Source organism: Balaenoptera ricei, chromosome 11 (assembly GCF_028023285.1).
Source record: "Balaenoptera ricei isolate mBalRic1 chromosome 11, mBalRic1.hap2, whole genome shotgun sequence".
NCBI lineage: Eukaryota > Metazoa > Chordata > Mammalia > Artiodactyla > Balaenopteridae > Balaenoptera > Balaenoptera ricei.
In genome coordinates this window covers 103,138,409-103,159,552 of record NC_082649.1, presented here as the reverse complement: position 1 = coordinate 103,159,552, position 21,144 = coordinate 103,138,409, and the positions used below count along the sequence as shown (strand labels likewise).

At 39.5% G+C, this 21,144-nt stretch overlaps 1 protein-coding gene across 1 annotated transcript in view; it reads left to right on the top strand.

The window, feature by feature from the left end:
* C11H3orf20 (chromosome 11 C3orf20 homolog) overlaps positions 1 to 21,144 on the top strand; it is a 78,034-nt gene that overhangs the window by 34,690 nt on the left and 22,200 nt on the right. The window contains exons 9-10 of the mRNA XM_059940613.1: positions 939 to 1,062; positions 1,654 to 1,906. Coding sequence (XP_059796596.1) covers positions 939 to 1,062; positions 1,654 to 1,906 — 377 coding nt within the window. The remainder of the gene's footprint in view (positions 1 to 938; positions 1,063 to 1,653; positions 1,907 to 21,144) is intronic.

The following is a 21,144-nucleotide window of genomic DNA, read 5'->3' as shown; positions in this document are numbered from 1 at the left end:
GCGAAAAATTATTTCACACCTCCTCTGTGTGAAGTGAGAGATATAGACCACATGGACCCTGCCTTCAGGGGCTGACGAAGTTTAGGGATAAAGAAAGTAAAAAGTGACCAGCACCCAGAGCAAGAAGGACAGGAACGAGCAGATGTGCAAGCTCAACGTGGGGAGTGATTGCTGGTAGCTCAGCAAGTCTGTGACGCCTTCCTGAAGAAAAAGTCAGACCCTGATTACCATTAACTCCAGAATCTGAACCTAGTTTCGCCCGGGTAGAGGCAGAGGTTGAACTGCAGGGCGACCTCAGCTGTCCCATAGTAGCTCTGGAGCCAGTGTGGCCCTTTGGAGTAATCCTGAATTGAGGCCGGAGGCCTGGGCCTTGGTGCCCATGGGGACCAGTCAGTCTGTGTAACCCTGGCCTAGGGCAGTCTCTCAGCAGAGAGCGGCCAGCAGGGTGAAGAGGGTTCTGTGGGTCGTGCAATAGAGGGAGACAGGCAGCAAACGTCCAGAGAGGCGTTTGTCCACCCAGTTATTCATAGCGCAACAGGCATTAATTGAGTGCCTTCTGTGCGATGGGCACTTGGACACAAAGGAGACCAAAACCCGATCCTTGTCCTCTAGGAGCTTAGAGTCTGGCTGGGGAGACAGGTTCCCACGCAACTGATCACTTCACAAAGGGCTAACCTCTGTCTTCAGGCTGCATAGAGAAAGTGGTGAGGGTCCAAGGCAAGGAACAGTTCTGCCCAGTGCAACCAACCTCCCTGGGGGGGACGTTTGAGGTGGGTTGGGTCAGTGTGCGGGGATTCACTGGGCTGAGGGGAGAGAGGTGGGTCCCAGGCAGGAGCGGCACATCCTCTAAGCCAGGGCTAAGCCTTGTGGTCACTGGGCTGGGCAGACGGCTCCTGGCGGGGCAGGTGACAATGCCCTTCCACTTGGCCTTTCCCCAGATGACCCGCAGAATCAGCAGCGTGGATGAAAAGGTGTCTAAGATGAGTCGGGCCCTGGCAGAGATCAAGAGGCGGTTTCAGAAGACAGTGTCCCAGTTCATGCACTCCGTCCTGCTGGCGGCAGGTAAGGAGACTATATAGTAAGATTATAAATCTTACTACCTAGCGTTATAAATATTTATTTGTTTCCCCATCCCCACCCCCCATTCCTGCTTGGAGTGCCAGAGGCAGGAAATCCTGTATGGGGTCATCTTTATGCCCAGTGCCCAACATTTAGTAAATGTTTGGTAAGTGAATGAAGAAATGAGAGGCCCTTGGCCAGTCTAGCAGAGAAAGCAAAAGAAAAATACAACCAAGAACATAGATGGAAATGACTTAAGTCTGGAGGCACAGGGAACAACATGGTCGCATGGTGTACCCAGCCTCTGCACTGAGTGCTATGAAGGACGCAAAGCTGAATGAAACACAGGCCCACGGGGGAAGAGCGATCAAAGGTGGGTCTTGACAGATGGCCAGAACTGAGATCGATTTGCTCTTCCATTCAGCCAGCACTTACGGATCCACTAGCCGCACTAGGGTGGGAGCACTGGGCCAGGCAACGGGAGGCAGCAGACTCTGCGAGAGTAATGGCCTGGAGAGGGAGCTGTGCGCTGTCACAGCGGGGCACGGCGGCCAGGCCACGAGGGGGAGTGACACCAGCGCCTTCTGTTCACAGGCCTGTTCACCATAGAATATCCGGTAAAGGAAGAGGCAGAAGTCACTCGGACCAGATTAAGGTCCGGGCCCTATCCCGAGCACGCCACCAAGCTGAGTTTATACACAGGAGAAATCCTTTTATTACAGTCTCAGTCAGCCCGACCCGAATCCTCAATTGGAGAGTCTTCGAAGGAGGAGCCTGTGTTGGCTCCTGTGAACCCCACTCGGAAGAAGCCCATCAAGGTCCAGGCCAAGGCCACGGTCACACCCAGGTGGGCTTGGGCCTTCATTTCTTCCAGCTTCTGTGTGTCAGATGCTGAGATGGGTAGTAAACACGCTATGGTGAACAAAACAGATGAGGCCCCTCCCTCTTGGAGTTGAAATTTTAGGGGTGGGGAAAGATAGAAGATAAACATGTGAACAGCTGAACTATTTTAGTTAGGGATAAGGCTGGGATGAAAGTAGACCGGGGAAATGGGTTAGAGCCGAGGCTGGCAAACTACGGTCAGGGGCCAAATCTGGCCCCACTGCCTGCCTTTTTTATGGGTGAGCTAAAAGTCGTTTTTACCTTTTTATTTTTATTTTTTAAAATAAATTTATTTATTTATTTATTTATTTTTGGCTGCATTGGCTCTTCATTGCTGTGCGCGGGCTTTCTCTGGTTGCGAGCGGGGGCTGCTCTTCATTGCGGTGAGTGGGCTTCTCATTGTGGTGGCTTCTCTTGTTGTGGAGCACGGGCTCTAGGCGCGTGGGCTTCATTAGTTGTGGCACGCGGGCTCAGTAGTTGTGGCTCACAGGCTTTAGAGCGCAGGCTCAGTAGTTGTGGCTCACGGGCTTTAGAGCGCAGGCTCAGTAGTTGTGGCTTGCGGGCTCTAGAGCGCAGGCTCCGTAGTTTTGGCTCACGGGCTTTAGAGCACAGGCTCAGTAGTTGTGGCTTGCGGGCTCTAGAGCGCAGGCTCAGTAGTTGTGGAGCACGGGCTTAGTTGCTCCGTGGCATGCGGGATCTTCCCAGACCAGAGCTCGAACCCGTGTCCACTGCATTGGCAGGCAGATTCTTAACCACTGCGCCACCAGGGAAGCCCATTTTTATGTTTTTAAATGCTTGGGAGGAAGAAAATCAAAAGACGAGTTTTTCGTGACATGTGAAATGATATGAAATTCAAATTCAGGATCCATAAGTAATGTTTTAATGGGGCACAACCATGCCCACTCATTTACATGTTGTCTGTAGCTGCTTTCCTGCTAAGATGGAAATTTTGAGTCATTGTGACCAAGACCACCTGGCCTGCAAAGACTAGAGTTTTTACTGTCTGGCCCTTTGTAGAAAATGCTGACTGACCCCAGGCACGGAGAGTGACTAGAATGTAGGGTGGGATGTGGTACACTAGGTAGACAGTCGGGGAAGCAGTTCTGAAGAGATATTTTAATGGAGGGCTGAAGGATTAGAAATAGGCACAAAGAAGGATCAAGAAGGAACATCAGGCAGAGGACAGAACAAGTACAAATACCTTGAGATAAGAACAAGTTTGGTATGTGTGAGGGAAAGTGAGAAGACCAGTGTGGAGCACTGTGAGGAAGGGGGAAGTGGGATACAAATTGAGGACAGAAAGGTAGGCAGGAGCTGGATCAGGTAGCCTTGTGAGTGTTATAGAGAAAGCCATTCTGTACCTGCAAGGCAAGAAGTGACATCATCTGATTCATGAAGTTTTTAGAAAACTGAAAAAAATGATAAGATATATATCTCTTGTGTTTTAACTTAAATTTTATAAAATATAGAAAAATGAACAAATCCTAAGTTTATATAGCTCAACGTGTATCACAAAGTGAACATACCCTATAGGCCCCAAGAAACAGAACATTATCAGCTCCTTAGAAGTTCTCTTTTGTCCCCTCCCTATCAATAATCCCACCCTCCTCCCCAACAGGATGATTTCTCACATCATAGATTTATATATTTTTAAACTATTTAAATAGAACTATTCAGTATGTATTCTTTGGTGTCTGGTCTCTTTTGCTCAGTGTTACAATGTGAGATTTATCCATGTTGCTGCGTGTGGCAGAACCACTGCTCATTTTCATTGCTATGTAATAAACTATTGTAAGACCACACTAAAAATTTTATGCATTCTAATGTTGATGGATATTTGGGTTGGTTACAGTTTTGGTAATGACAGACTGTGCTAGTTTTTGTATATGTCCTTATTTCTGGTTGGGATATGCCTGGATGTGAAATTGCTGTCATAGAGTATGTGTATATTATGCTAGATCCTGTAGTTCTGGTGAGACTACGTTTTCCAAATGGTGGTTTCAAGTTCCACTCCCACCAGCAGTGTATGAGCATTCCAGTTGCTCCAAATCCTCACAATGCTTGATATTATCCATCGTTTTAATTACAGCCATTCTGTAATGATGAAATATTTTTTAATTTGCATTGCCCTGGTGACTACAGAGGTTGAGCACCTTTTCAATTGTTCATTGACCTTTTTGGATATTCTCTTTTGCAAAGTGCCTGTTGAGTCCTCTCATCCATTTTTCTACTGGTTGTTTGTCTTTTCTTGATTTATATTTTGGAGTTCTTTATTGTGGATACAAGACTTCTGTCAGTTATACATGTTGCAAATGATTCTCCCACTCCTACTCTGGCAGTGGTATCTATTGATGCACAGAAGTTGCTAAGTTTATGTCCAGTTTTCAGTCTTTTTGTTTGTAATTAGTTATTTGTAACCTATTTAAGAACTTTCTCTACTGAAGACAACATGATGGTATTCTCCAAAGTTGCCTTCTGTTAGTTTTTTCTTTTAACTTTTGCATTTATATCCATCCTCCACCTGCAAATGATTTCTGTGTATGACATGAAGTAGGGGCCAAGTTTTATTTCCCCCACGTATATACTGAACTGATCCAGCATCACCTATTGAGACGATTGTAATTTTCCCTCAGCTCTTTGGTGCAAACTCTGTCATAAATCAAGGGGCTCTACATGCTTAAATCAAGGGTCGTTTTTCTGGAGTCCCTATTTTGTTCCCTATTTGTTAAAACTTTTACCAACACCTAACAGTCTTAGTTATTATAGCTTTTTAAAAAAAAACTTTTAAAAATCTTTATTTATTTATTTATTTTGGCTGCACAAGGTCTTAGTTGCAGCATGCGGGATCTTTAATTGTGGCATGCAGACTTTCTTAGTTGCAGCATGTGGACTCTTAGTTGTGGCATGTGGACTGTTAGTTGCAGCATGCATGCGAGATCTAGTTCCCCGGGCCCTCTGCATTGGGAATGTGGAGTCTTACCACTGGACCACCAGGAAAGACCCAGTTATTATAGCTTTATAATGAGTATTGATATGCAGCAGAGTAAGTACTCAGTCTTTGTGTGATAAGCTGTTTTGCTATTCTTGGCCCTTTACATTTCCATATAATTTTAGAATCATCCTGTAGATTTAAAACATTGTCCTGGGATTTCAATTTGATTCTGATTCTTAATGTCTTTGTAATATTGGGGTATTTCAATCCATGAATATGGTATATCTGTTTATTTGTTTATGTCTTCTCTAATCTCTCTGTAATATTTTGTGATTTTCAGCATAGAGGTCTTGTATGTCTTTCATTAGATTTATTCTATGATATTTTATAGTTTTGGTGCTCTTATAAATTATGTTTTAATTTAATTTTTCTATTTGTTGCTGGTTATAGAAAGGCAATTGATTTTGTTTTAGTTGAATTTATTTTTAAATTAATTATGGTAAACATTACTCTTTTTTGTGTAAAAGTCTATGAGTTTTGACAAACACATAGAGTGGTGTAACCTCCACTGTAGCCAAGATACAGAACAGTTTCCCCACCAACTGCAAAAAAAGAAAGAAAGAAAGAAAGAAATTCCCTCATGCTATCCCTTTGTAGTCAAACTCTTCCCTCACCTGTAATTCCTAACAACCAGTGATCTGTTCTCTGTAGCTATGGTTTTGCATTTTGCCGAACGTCATATAAATGAGATTATATTGTATATAGCCTTTTGAGTCTAGCTTCTTTCACATGGCATAAGACATGTGAGATTCATCCATGTTGTTGCATGTATCAATAGTTTCTTTTTTTTTCAGTTAATTAATTTATTTATTTATTTTTGGCTGCGTTGGGTCTTTGTTGCCGCAAGCGGGCTTTGCCTAGTTGTGGTGAGCGAGGGCTACTCTTCATTGCAGTGCGAGGGCTTCTCATTGTGGTGGCTTCTCTTGTTGCGGAGCACGGGCTCTAGGTACACGGACTTCAGTAGCTGTGGCACGTGGGCTAAGTAGTTGTGGCTCGCGGGCTCTAGAGCGCAGGCTCAGTAGTTGTGCCGCATGGGCTTAGCTGCTCCACGGCATGTGGGATCTTCCCAGACCAGGGCTTGAACCCATGTCCCCTGCACTGGCAGGTGGATTCTCAACCACTGCACCACCAGGGAAGCCCCTCAATGGTTTCTTTTTATTGCTGAATAGTATTCTGTTTCAGGGAGCCCCAACACCACCCCCACATTTAGAGATCTATTGATACTAGTACGCATGGGATTCAGCATATAGATGTCTCATGGATAAGGTTTATTACAGTGAAAGGATACATGATAGGATGAGCAAGGGTAAAAGACACAGGTAGAATCTGGATAAATCCATATACAGACTTCGCCATGCGCTCTCCCTCCTGTAACGGGACACACCAAGCGTGCTTCCTTCTCTAGCAGTGAAAAATTGCAGTAACATGTGCGATGTTTCTGCCCAGGGGTGCCCATTAGCAACTCAGAGCCCAAGGTTTTTATTGGGTAGTAGTCATGTAGATACTGTCTGCCTAACAAATATCAAAGTTGCAGACTGCCAGAAGGAAAGCACGTGTTCAGCATAAATCACATTATTTATATAAACAGTGTAGGCATAGTGTAGGAAATGGTTCAAGTGCCAAGTTCCCAGACACCAGCCAGGGGCCAACCTTGTAGGCAGGTCCTTCTAAAGACAGCAGCTTCAGGCCTCCTATGTTAACTCTCTTCTGTATATATTATGTGACATAGGTGGGCAAAAATTTCTTTATCCATTTACCCATTGAAAGACATTTAAATTGTCTTCAGTTTTTAGTGATTATCAATAAAACTGCTATAAATACTCAAGAACAGGTTTTTATGTGAGCACAGGTTTTCATTTCACTTAGGTAAATTCTTCAGAGTTGGATTGCTCGGTTGGATTGCTTGGTTGTGTATAAATGGTGTGCTTAACTTCATAAGAAACTTCCAAACTGTCTTCCCAAGTGGCTGTACCATTATACATTCCCATCAGTAATGTGTGAGGGTTCCAGTTGCTCCAAATATTTGTCAGTACTTGATATTGTCAGCTTTTTTTCCCTTAAATTTTAGCCATTCTAATATATGTGTAGTAATATTTCAATATCATTTTAATTTGCATTTGTCTAATTACTAATTATGTTGAACATCTTTTCATGGGCTTATTTACCATTCATATATTTTCTTTGAAGTATCTGTTCAAATCTTTTCGTATTTTTAAATTGGATTATTTGTATTCTTGTTGTTGAGTTTTGAGAGTTCCTTACTCTGGATATAAGTACTTTATCAGCAATGGGACTTTGAAATATTTTTTCCCAGTCTGTGGCTTCATTTTTCATTCTCTTAGTAGTGTTTTTGTGGAGCAAAGTTTATTTTGGTGCTGTCCAGTTTATCATTTTTTTTTCTTTTCTGTATTGTGCTTTTGGTGTCATGTCTAAAAACTCTTTGCCTAACCTAGTGGTTCTCAACAGAGATGATTTTGACCCCCAAGGGACATTTGAAAATGTTTGGAGACATTTTTAACTGTTATGACTGGGGAGGGGATGCTACTGCTATCTAGTGGGTAGAGGTCAGAGATGCTGCTAAACATCCTGCAATGAACAAAATGATCCCCCCCAACACACGCACACACAAGAAAGAATTATATGGTCCAAAATGTCAGTAGTACCAGTTGAGAAACTCTGGCCTAACCCAATGTCACAGAAGTTTTCTTCTAAAAGTTTTATATTTTTATGTTTCACATTTATGTCTGGGATCCATTCTGAGTTAATTTTTGTATAAGGTACAAAGTATGGGTTGAAGTTTATTTATTTATTTATTTTGCATCTGTATATCCAATTGTTCCAGCAGCATTTGGGGAAGAGATATCTTTTTCTCTATTAAGTTGCCTTTGCACCTTTATAAAAAGTCAATTGCCCATATTTGTGTAGGTCTCTTTCTGGACTCCCTATTTTGTTAATATGGTGAATTACATTGATTTCAAATGTTGAACCAGCCTTGCATTCCTGGAATGAACTCCACTTGGTCATATGTATTATTCCTTTTCTCTGTTGCTAGATTCAGTTCACTAATATTTTGTTGAGATTTTTTACATCCTTAGTCATGAGGGTTATTGGTCTATAGTGTTTTTTCTTGCAATGTTCTTGTCTGGTTTATTAGCGTAATGTTGGCCTTAAAAGTTTCTTGGGAAGTAGTCCTTCCTCTTCTACTTTGTTTTGAATTGGTATTATTTTTTTCCTTAAATGTTTAGTAAAATTCACCAGTGAAATGGTCTTGCCTGGAGTTTCCTTTGGTGGAAAGCTGTTTAAAATCAAACTTAATTACTTTAATAAATACAGGACTGTTCAGGTCATCTATTTTTCTTGAGTGAATTTTGATAGTTTGTGTTTTTAAAGGAATTGACCTATTTCATCTAAGTTATTGAATTTATGTGCACAGAATTGTCTATAGTATTCCCTTATCATCTTTTTAATGTCTGTAGGGTCTTTTTTTTTTTTTTAAACTTACCATCTTCACTATATTTAAGTGTACAGTTCAGTGGCATTAAGTACATTCACATTGTGCAACCATCACCACCATCCACCTCCAAAACGTTTTTCTTTTTTTTTTTACACACACACACTGTATTTTATTTGTACAAGAGATAAATAAACTGATACCAAGCATTGTAAATGGATGACCACAACAAAAGCAACAATGATTGCAATTACCAAACACGAAACACACTCATACTATGTCATAATATTGACATTCAGTCCAGTAATCCTCCACTGTAACAGCCTCTTTACTTTGCAGTGAAAATTGATTTGTATATTTTTTGCCTCTGAGTCCTTGTGGGATTTTTTTTTTATTCAAACAGAAAGTCACAAAAATTATAATCATCCTCATCAGTTCACTCAGTCCCATGTAATTAATTTTTTTTTATCTTGATCTTTTGTTAGCACTGTTATGAATTCATCAGTTTTCCATTAGAGTTCTGAAAATGCTTATTCATTCATTTCAGCAGTATAGTCAGTTACCAGAAACCTGTACTTGTCAGAGTCTTTTCCATGAATTCCTTGAAGATGAAACCCTTTTATTGGAACATTTTTGCATAAGCATCAGAGTACACCCAGAACTGTCTGTAAATGACAAAAGACTTAAAAATGACCATGGGTAAAGATTTGATGAAAGTTCATAATAATGCATTTGACAAGGAAATTTAGTTATTTCTGAGATATACATTTTAAAGTAATAACTAGAATTATTACTTATAACATTATACCAGAACATACAAGATTTTTAGAAATTTCATGTAATGTCTGAAACATTTATATTAACATATTTCCATACAAATAACCCAAAGAAAGTTTAGTATTAGTTGTGTTTTTTTGTTTGTTTGTTTGTTTATACTGCACATTCTTATTAGTCATCAATTTTATACACATCAGTGTATACATGTCAATCCCAATCGCCCAATTCAGCACACCACCATCCCCACCCCACAACGGTTTTCCCCCCTTGGTGTCCATACGTTTGTTCTCTACATCTGTGTCTGAACTTCTGCCCTGAAAACCGGTTCATCTGTACCATTTTTCTAGGTTCCACATACATGCATTAATATACGATATTTGTTTTTCTCTTTCTGACTTACTTCACTCTGTATGACAGGCTCTAGATCCATCCACGTCTCAACAAATGACTCAATTTCGTTCCTTTTTATGGCTGAGTAATATTCCATTGTATATATGTACCACAACTTCTTTATCCATTCGTCTGTCGATGGGCATTTAGGTTGCTTCCATGACCTGGCTATTGTAAATAGTGCTGCAGTGAACATTGGGGTGCATGTGTCTTTTTGAATTATGGTTTTCTCTGGGTATATGCCCAGTAGTGGGATTGCTGGATCATATGGTAATTCTATTTTTAGTTTTTTAAGGAACCTCCATACTGTTCTCCATAGTGGCTGTATCAATTTACATTCCCACCAACAGTGCAAGAGGGTTCCCTTTTCTCCACACCCTCTCCAGCATTTGTTGTTTGTAGATTTTCTGATGATGCCCATTCTAACTGGTGTGAGGTGATACCTCATTGTAGTTTTGACTTGCGTTTCTCTAATAATTAGTGATGTTGAGCAGCTTTTCATGTGCTTCGTGGCCGTCTGTATGTCTTCTTTGGAGAAATGTCTATTTAGGTCTTCTGCCCATTTTTGGATTGGGTTGTTTGTTTCCTTAATATTGAGCTGCATGAGCTGTTTATATATTTTGGAGATTAATCCTTTGTCCGTTGCTTCATTTGCAAATATTTTCTCCCATTCTGAGGGTTGTCTTTCTGTCTTGTTTGTAGTCTCCTTTGCTGTGCAAAAGCTTTGAAGTTTCATTAGGTCCCATTTGTTTATTTTTGTTTTTATTTCCGTTACTCTAGGAGGTGGATCAAAAAAGATCTTGCTGTGATTTATGTCAAAGAGTGTTCTTCCTATGTTTTCCTCTAAGAGTTTTATAGTGTCCGGTCTTACATTTAGGTCTCGAATCCATTTTGAGTTTATTTTTCTGTATGGTGTTAGGGAGTGTTCTAATTTCATTCTTTTACATGTAGCTGTCCAGTTTTCCCAGCACCACTTATTGAAGAGACTGTCTTTTCTCCATTGTATATCTTTGCCTCCTTTGTCATAGATTAGTTGACCATAGGTGCGTGGGTTTATCTCTGGGCTTTCTATCTTGTTCCATTGATCTGTGTTTCTGTTTTTGTGCCAGTACCATATTGTCTTGATTACTGTAGCTTTGTACTATTGTCTGAAGTCAGGGAGTCTGATTCCTCCAGCTCCGTTTTTTTCCCTCAAGACTACTTTGGCTATTCGAGGTCTTTTGTGTCTCCATACAAATTTTAAGATGATTTGTTCTAATTCCATAAAAAATGCCATTGCTAATTTGACATGGATTGCATTGAATCTGTAGATTGCTTATAGTCATTTTAGTAGTAGTTAGGAGTAGTCTCAGGGCCCTATTTAGGGACACTGTCAGTGCCTGAGTTAGGAGTAGTGTCAGGGCCTTAGTTAGGGACAGTGTCAGTGCCTGAGTTGGGAGTAGTGTCAGGGCCTTAGTTAGGATCTGTGTCAGTCCCTGAGTGAGGAGTAGTGTCAGGGCCTTAGTTAGGGACAGTGTCAGGGCCTGAGTTAAGAGTAATGTCAAGGCCTTAGTTAGGGAGAATGTCAGTGCCTGAGTTAGGAGTAGTGTTGGAGTAGTTTAGTAGGTAGGAGTAGTTTAATAGGTAGTTAGGAGTAGTTTAGTAGGTAGTATAGTCATTTTCACAGTATTGATTCTTCCAATCCAAGAACATGGTATATCTCTCCATCTGTTGGTATCATCTTTAATTTCTTTCATCAGTGTCTTATAGTTTTCTGCATACAGGTCTTTTGTCTCCCTAGGTAGGTTTATTCCTAGGTATTTTATTCTTTTTGTTGCAATGGTGAATGAGAGTGTTTCCATAATTTCTCTTTCAGATTTTTCATCATTAGTGTATAGGAATGCAAGAGATTTCTGTGCATTAATTTTGTATCCTGCAACTTTACCAAATTCATTGATTAGCTCTAGTAGTTTTCTGGTGACATTTTTAGGATTCTCTATGTATAGTATCATGTCATCTGCAAACAGTGACAGTTTTACTTCTTCTTTTCCAATTTGTATTCCTTTTATTTCTTTTTCTTCTCTGATTACCGTGGCTAGGACTTCCAAAACTATGTTGAATAATAGTGGTGAGAGTGGACATCCTTGTCTCATTCCTGATCTTAGAGGAAATGCTTTCAGTTTTTCACCATTGAGAATGATGTTTGCTGTGGGTTTGTCGTATATGGCCTTTATTATGTTGAGGTAGGTTCCCTCTATGCCCACTTTCTGGAGAGTTTTTATCATAAATGGGTGTTGAATTTTGTCAAAAGCTTTTTCTGCAGCTATTGAGATGATCATATGGTTTTTATTCTTCAATTTGTTAATATGGTGTATCACATTGATTGATTTGCATATATTGAAGAATCCTTGCATCCCTGGGATAAATCCCACTTGATCGTGGTGTATGATCCTTTTAATGTGTTGTTGGATTCTGTTTGCTAGTATTTTGTTGAGGATTTTTGCATCTATATTCATCAGTGATATTGGTCTGTAATTTTCTTTTTTTGTAGTATCTTTGTCTGGTTTTGGTATCAGGGTGATGGTGGCCTCATAGAATGAGTTTGGGAGTGTTCCTTCCTCTGCAATTTTTTGGAAGAGTTTGAGAAGGATGGGTGTTAGCTCTTCTCTAAATATTTGATAGAATTCACCTGTGAAGCCATCTGGTCCTGGACTTTTGTTTGTTGGAAGATTTTTAATCACAGTTTCAATTTCATTACTTGTGATTGGTCTGTTCATAATTTCTGTTTCTTCCTGGTTCAGTCTTGGAAGGCCCATTTCTTCCAGGTTTTCCATTTTATTGGCATAGAGTTGCTTGTAGTAGTCTCTTAGGATGCTTTGTATTTCTGCAGTGTCTGTTGTAACTTCTTCTTTTCCATTTCTAATTTTATTGATTTGAGTCCTCTCCCTCTTTTTCTTGATGAGTCTGGCTAATGGCTTATCAATTTTGGTTATCTTCTCAAAGAACCAGCTTTTTGTTTTATTGATCTTTGCTATTGTTTTCTTTGTTTCTATTTCATTTATTTCTGCTCTGATCTTTATGATTTCTTTCCTTCTGCTAACTTTGGGTTTTGTTTGTTCTTCTTTCTCTAGTTCCTTTAAGTGTAAGGTTAGATTGTTTACTTGAGACTTTTCTTGTTTCTTGAGGTAGGCTTGTATAGCTATAAACCTCCCTCTTAGAACTGCTTTTGCTGCATCCCATAGGTTTTGGATTGTCGTGTGTTCATTGTCATTTGTCTCTAGGTATTTTTTGATTTCCTCTTTGATTTCTTCAATGATCTCTTGGTTATTTAGTAACGTATTGTTTAACCTCCATGTGTTTGTGTTTTTTACGTTTTTTTCCCTGTAATTCATTTCTAATCTCATAGCGGTGTGGTCAGAAAAGTTGCTTGATATGATTTCAATTTTCTTAAATTTACTGAGGCTTGATTTGTGACCCAAGATGTGATCTATCCTGGAGAATGTTCCGTGCACACTTGAGAAGAAAGTGTAATCTGCTGTTTTTGGATGGAATGTCCTATAAATATCAATTAAATCTATCTGGTCTATTGTGTCATTTAAAGCTTGTGTTTCCTTATTAATTTTCTGTTTGGATAATCTGTCCATTGGTGTAAGTGAGGTGTTAAAGTCCCCCACTATTATTGTGTTACTGTCAATTTCCTCTTTTATAGCTGTTAGCAGTTGCCTTATGTATTGAGGTGCTCCTATGTTGGGTGCATATATATTTATCATTGTTATATCTTCTTCTTGGATTGATCCCTTGATCATTATGTAGTGTCCTTCCTTGTCTCTTGTAACATTCTTTATTTTAAAGTCTATTTTATCTGATATGAGTATAGCTACTCCAGCTTTCTTTTGATTTCCATTTGCATGGAATATCTTTTTCCATCCCCTCACTTTCGGTCTGTATGTGTCCCTAGGTCTGAAGTGGGTCTCTTGTGGACAGCATATATATGGGTCTTATTTTTGTATCCATTCAGCAAGCCTGTGTCTTTTGTTTGGAGCATTTAATCCATTCATGTTTAAGGTAATTATCGATATGTATGTTCCTGTGACCATTTTCTTAATTGTTTTGGGTTTGTTTTTGTAGGTCCTTTTCTTCTCTTGTGTTTCCCACTTAGAGAAGTTCCTTTAGCATTTGTTGTAGAGCTGGTTTGGTGGTGCTGAATTCTCTTAGCTTTTGCTTGTCTGTAAAGCTTTTGATTTCTCCATGGAATCTGAATGAGATCCTTGCCGGGTAGAGTAATCTTGGTTGTAGGTTCTTCCCTTTCATCACTTTAAGTATATCATGCCACTCCCTTCTGGCTTAGAGTTTCTGCTGAGAAATCAGCTGCTAACCTTATGGGAGTTCCGTTGTATGTTATTTGTCAGTTTTCCCTTGCTGCTTTCAATAATTTTTGTTTGTCTTTAATTTTTGCCAATTTGATTACTATGTGTCTCGGCATGTTTCTCCTTGGGTTTATCCTGTATGGGACTCGCTGTGCTTCCTGGACTTGGGTGGCTATTTCCTTTCCCTTGTTAGGGAAGTTTTCGACTATAATCTCTTCAAATATTTTCTTGGGTCCTTTCTCTCTCTCTTCTCCTTCTGGGACCCCTATAATGTGAATGTTGTTGCATTTAATGTTGTCCCAGAGGTCTCTTAGGCTGTCTTCATTTCTTTTCATTCTTTTTTCTTTAATCTGTTCCCCAGCAGTGAATTCCACCATTCTGTCTTGCAGGTCACTTATCCGTTCTTCTGCCTCAGTTATTCTGCTATTGATTCCTTCTAGTGTAGTTTTCATTTCAGTTATTATATTGTTCATCTCTGTTTGTTTGTTCTTTAATTCTTCTAGGTCTTTGTTAAACATTTCTTGTGTCTTCTCGATCTTTGCCTCCATTCTGATCATCTTCACTATCATTATTCTGAATTCTTTTTCTGGAAGGTTGCCTATCTCCACTTCATTTAGTTGTTTTTCTGGGGTTTTATCTTGTTCCTTCATCTGGTACGTAGCCCTCTGCCTTTTCATCTTGTCTATCTTTCTGCAAACGTGGAGTTTTTTTCCCACAGGCTGTAGGATTGTAGTTCTTCTTGCTTCTGCTGTCTGTCCTCTGCTGGGTGAGGCTATCTAAGACGCTTGATGGGAGGGACTGGTGGTGGGTAGAGCTGGCTGTTGCTCTGGTGGGCAGAGCTCAGTAAAACTTTAATCCACTTGACTGCTGATGGGTGGGGCTGGGTTCCCTCCCTGTTGGTTGTTTGGCCTGAGGCAACCCAACACTGGAGCCTACCTGGGCTCTTTGGTGGAGCTAATGGCAGACTCTGGGAGGGCTCACATCAAGGAGTACTTCCCACAACTTCTGCTGCCAGTGTCCTTGTCCCCACGGTTAGCCACAGCCACCCCCCGCCTCTGCAGGAGACCCTCCAACACTAGCAGGTAGGTCTGTTTCAGTCTCCCCTGGGGTCACTGCTCCTTCCCCTGGGTCCCAATGTGCACACTACTTTGTGTGTGCCCTCCAAGAGTGGAGTCCCTGTTTCCCCCAGTCCTGTCAAAGTCCTGCAATCAATTCCCACTAGGCTTCAAAGTCTGATTCTCTAGGAATTCCTCCTCCCATTGCCGGACCCCCAGGTTGGGAAGCCTGGCATGTGGCTCAGAACCTTCACTCCAGTGGGTGGACTTCTGTGGTATAAGTGTTCTCCAGTCTGTGAGTCACCCACCCACCAGTTATGGGATTTGATTTTACTGTGATTGCGCCCCTCCTACCATCTTATTGTGGCTTCTCCTTTGTCTTTGGATGTGGGGTATCTTTTTTGGTGAGTTCCAGTGTCTTCCTGTTGATGATTGTCCAGCAGCTAGTTGTGATTCTGGTGTGCTCGCAAGAGGGAGTGAGAGCATGTCCTTCTACTCCACCGTCTTGGTTCCTCCCCTCCTTCTTTTTTTTTTTTAAAGATTTATTATTTATTTATTTATTTAATTTATTTTTGGCTGCATCGGATCTTAGTTGCAGCATGCAGGATCTTCCTTGAGGCATGCGAGATCTTTCATTGTGGCGCGCAGGCTTCTCTCTAGTTGGGGTGTGTGGGTTTTCTCTTCTTTAGTTGTGGTGTGCAAGCTCCAGGGTGCGTGGACTCTGTAGTTTGCGGCACGCTGCCTCTAGTTGAGGAATGCGAGCTCAGTAGTTTTGGCACGTGGGTTTAGTTGCCCCACGGAATGTGGGATCTTAGTTCCCTGACCAGGGATCGAACCCACACCCCCTGCGTTGGAAGGCAGATTCTTTACCACTGGACCACCAGGGAAGTCCCTGTCCATAGGGTCTTTAGTGATATTCCCTATTTTATTTATGATATTGGTAATTTATGTCTTCTCATTTTTATCTTGGTCAGTCTCGTTACAGTTTTATCAATTTTATTGATCTTTTCAAAAAATCACTTTTTGGTTTCATTGATTTTTCTCTATTGTTTTTCTATTTTCAATTCCATTGATTTCTGCTCTTTATCTTCCTTCTGCTTGTTTTGTGTTTAATTTGCTCTTTTTCTAGTTCCTTAAGTTGTGAGCTTAGATTATTAGTTTGAGCCCTTATATTTTTAATGCATAAGTATTTAATTTTGTAAATTTCTCTCTACGCACTGCTTTGCCTACACCCCACAAATTTTGGTATGTTGGATTTTCGTTTTTATTCAGTCTAAAATATTTTCTAATTTCCCTGTGTTTCACCTTTGACCCATGGTTGTTTGGAAGTCTGGTATTTAATTTCCAAATATTTGAGGATTTTCCGGATGTCTTTCTGTTATTGATTTTTGGTTTATTTCTGGTATAGTCTGAGAATGTATTTTGTTTGCTTTCCATTCTTTTAAATTAATTAAAGTTTGTTTTATGACCCCAAATATCTGTTTTCGTGAATGCTGTTTGTGCACTTGAAAAGAATACATGTCTGTATTCATGGTCTTGATGGTGGAGTCTTCAACAAATGTCAATGAAGTCAAATTGGTTGATATTGTTGTAAAAGTCTTATACATCCTTGTTGATCTTCTGTCTTGTTCTGCTGAGTAGTAGGAATGGAATGTTGATGTCTCCAAATATAATTATGGATTTGTCTATTTTACCTTAATTGTATATCAGTTTTTTGCTTCATACATCTCGGAGATATGTTGTTGGGTACAGCACATTTAACTCTTTTGTCATTATGTAACATCTCTCTTGATACCTGATAATTATGTTCTGAAGTCTACTTTGTCTAATGATAATATACCCACTTCAGCTTTCTTTTGATTAGTGTTTGCTTGATACAAGTATTCCATTATTTTACTTTTTTTTTTTGATGTGGACCATTTTTAAACTCCTTATTGAATTTGTTACAATATTGCTTCTTTTTTTTATGTTTTTGGTTTTTTGGCCACGAGGCATGTGGGATCTTAGCTCCCCTACCAGAGATCGAACCCGCACTCCCTGCATTAGAAGGCAAAGTCTTAACCACAGGACCGTCAGGGAAGTCCCCATTATTTTATTTTTAATCATCTATATCATTATATTTAAAGTGGGTTTCTTGTAAACAGCATATAATTAGGTCTTGGTTTTTTGTTTAGTCTGACACTGTCTTTTTTTTTTTTTTTTTTTAATCTTTTGGCTGTGCTGTGCGGCATGTGGAATCTTAGTTCCCTGACCAGGGATCGAACCTGTGCCCCTTGCATTGGAAGTGCAGTGTCTTAACCACTGGACTGCCAGGGAGGTCCCTGACACTGTCTTTTAATTGGTGTATTTAGACCATTTACATTTAATATAACTATTGATATAGTTTAAGTCTGCTATTTTATTATTTTTCTGTTTGTATCCTTTGCATTTTTATTTCTCTCTGTCCCCTTTCCTGCTTTCTTTTGTATTGTTTGAATATTTTTAGTATTCCAGTTTAATTTATCTATTGGCTTTTTGGCTATAGCTCTTTGTTTTTTAATTTTTTTTTTTAAAGGAACTCCTTTATTTATTTATTTATTTATTTATTTATTTATGGCTGTGTTGGGTCTTCGTTTCTGTGTGAGGGCTTTCTCTAGTTGTGGCAAGCGGGGTCACTCCTCATTGCAGTGCGTGGGCCTCTCACTATCGCGGCCTCTCCTGTTGTGGAGCACAGGCTCCAGACGCGCAGGCTCATTAGTTGTGGCTCACGGGCCTAGTTGCTCCGCGGCATGTGGGATCTTCCCAGACCAGGGCTCGAACCCGCGTCCCCTGCATTGGCAGGCAGACTCTCAACCACTGTGCCACCAGGGAAGCCCCTGTTTTTTAATTTTTATGTTATTGTTTGCCTTAGCATATACGTTCTATTCAATACATGCCTTACTTTTCACAGTATGTTTAGGCCTAATAGTTACCATTTCAAGGGAAATGTAGAAGCCTTACAATCATGTCTCTTTACCCTCCTTCCTTTCTATTATCATATGTATTACATGTACATATATTTAAACTCTTCAACAACATCATAATATTTGCTTTCAACAGTCAAACATATTTTAAAGCACTTAAGAAAAAATACATAGTGTATTATGTAATTTGTTATTTGTCATTTCTGTTGCTTTTCTTTAATTCCTGAAGTTCTGAGTTTTCCTTTGTTTGCAGCATTTCATGATCTGTGGCTTTCATTAGTTTTGGAAAATTCTCAGCCATTAATTCATGAGATATTCGCTCTATCCTTTTTCCCTTCTCTCCCTTCTTCCTTCCCCTCTTTTCCTCCTCCTTTTCCTCTCTTCTGCATCTGGCACTCCAAGTATGTTTATTTTATACCTTTTCAGTGAGTTCCATGCATCTTTTTTTCTCGAGTCTATATTTTCCATCCTTTGTACTTTAGTCTATATTCTACTGACCTGACTTTCAGTTTACTAATATTCTTGTTAACTGTGTCTAATATGCTGATAAAACTTATCCCTTGAGTTCTTGATTTCATTTATTCTATTTTTAAATTCTAGAATGTCTAATTGATTCTTTTAGAATTTTATTCTCTCCTGAAATTCTTCATCTTATCTCCTGTTTTCTTGTATATATTAATCATGGCTACTTTGATGTCTGTGTCAGATATCTCCAATATCTATATCCCTGTAGATGTTTCTCATAGTTTTCAGTTAGTCCTTGACTTTTAAAGTATTTGATGTTTTGTGCATGCCACACATTGTATATGAAAAAGTATAGAGATAATTTGAGGCTCTGGATGATGTAATGTTCCTTAAGATAAGATTTACCTTTGTTTTCAACTGTCAGCTTGGCTGTGGCCAGACCACCGTCATCCAGACAGGGACTGAAACTGTGCTTTGGTCTTTGTTAGGGCTTGTCTATTTCTGTTTCACCTTCACTCTTCAGGATTGTTATCAGGGCCATCTTCTTCAATGGGCCCTGAACTCCCACTTTTCTCCCTTTAGCCATGAGCATGTCAGGAGCTCTGCTCAGTTGCTCAGCCTGTCATCCCCAGGTTTCATTTTCAGAATCAGTATTTGCTGAGAGGGATAAAGCTGTCTTAAAGGTCACATTCATCTTCTTGGTTTCCCTCTTCTTCCAGATCCTGACCCTGCAATTTCTCATTGACTTGTGAAGTCTCTAATGCATTTAAACAGTTTTTTAAAATATTTTTTGTTGAGCTTTTCTCATTTTTCTCAGAAGGAAGATTGGTCTAAAAGACACTAATTAGCCATTGTTGGAAGTGGAAACATTTCTTATTGCTCTGTGGGAAAATTATTTTAGGGTGGGAAGAGTGGAATCAAAGTAGTTAGGAGACGATTTTAGTAATCCTGATGACACTAATGTTGTGCTGTCAAGGGTAGTAGCAGAAATAACAAGAAAATTAGACATATTTCTAGTACATTTTGGAAGTAAAGCTAACAGAACTGACAGATGTGGGATAAGGGAGCTCTGCGATGGGCTGCTAGTCACAGTAACTTAGGCTCTAGGCTTTCAGCATTGCAGAGGTCACAGCTAGCAGATGGGAGGTGGTTCCAAATGTGTGGGCCTGTCTGAAGAGTAAAGTCAAGTTCAGCTGGGAAGGAGAACCTTGATGAGACCAGGCTGAAGAGGTTGGATCTGATGTGCAGGACAAATGGCTAAGTTCCAGACAGAGAAAGCAATGGGGAGGACCTTGCGACAGGAGCAGTGGCCTGTGATGGGAGATATGTGACCCCACAGGGAGGGAACTGGAGTTGTAAATACCCAACCTTATGCTCCTCCTCTCCTCTGATCTCCTGCTGGTGCCCCATTAGCAAAACCCAGCCTAGAATTTCTCAATGCCTGTGCAAGCGAATGCAAACATACTTTATTTCTTCCTCTTTCTCTCTTCTTTTTTGCTTAAAAAATATCATATTAATAGCACTGTTCTGAACTTTGCTTTTTTTACTTAGTATATCTTGGAGATTATTCTGTGAATCAATTTCATCTTTTTTTTTTTCCTCAGGATGGGTAATATCCATTGCATAGATGTTCCATGATTGATTGGTGCAATCCTTTATTCTTATTCTAAGCCATGCTGAAGACAATAGCCATATATATTCATTATCTCACACTTGTACACATATATTTGAGTATAAATTTCTAAAGATGGAATTTCTGGGCTAAAAGTCATATGCATTTATAATTTTAAGAGATAGTGCCAAATTAATCTCTATAAGGGTTATACCAAGTTACAGTCTCTCATCAGCCAAATATGTTACCTTAGTATAGTTTTAATTTGTATTTATCTTATTATAGTGAAGTTGAGTATCTTTTCATTTCTTTTTCAATTTTTTTATTGTGGTAAAATACACATAACATAAAGTTTATTATCCTAATCATTTTAAAGTATATATTTTAATGATATTAAATATACTCATAATGTTGTGCAACTATCACCACCATTCATCTCTATTACTCTTTTCATCTTGTAAAATTGACAGTCTTTACCCACTAAACACTAACTTCCCATTCCCCCTCCCCCAGTCCCTGGCAACACCATTCTACTTTCTGTCTTTATGACTTTGACTACACTTAGTTCCTTATATAAGTGGAATCATACAGTATTTGTCTTTCTGTGACTGGTTTATTTCATGTAACATAATGTCCTCAAGGTTCACTCATGTTATAACATATTGCAGAATTCCCTTCCTTTTTAAGGCTGAATAATATCCTATTTCATGTAGAAACCACATTTTGCTTATCAATTTATTGGTCAGTAGACACTTGGGTTACTTCCATGTTTTACCTATTGTGAATAATACTGCTATGAACCTGGATGTACAAATATCTCTTCAAGACCATGTTTTCAATTCTCTTGGGTGTATACCCATAATGGATTTGCTAAATTATATAATTCTATTTTGTAATTTTTTTGAGGAACCACCATACAGTTTTCCACAGTGGCTGTACCATTTTACATTCCCACCAACAGTGCAGAGTGTTCCAATTTCCCCACATTCTCACCAATACTTGCTGTTTTCTGGGGGGTTTTTTGATGGTAGTTATTGCAATGGGTGTGAGAGTGGTGTCTCGTAGTGTTGATTTCCATTTCCCTGATGATTAGTGTTGTTGAACATCTTTTCATGTGCTTATTGACCATTTTGCATATCTTCTTTTGAGAAATGTCTGTTCAAGTCCTTTTCC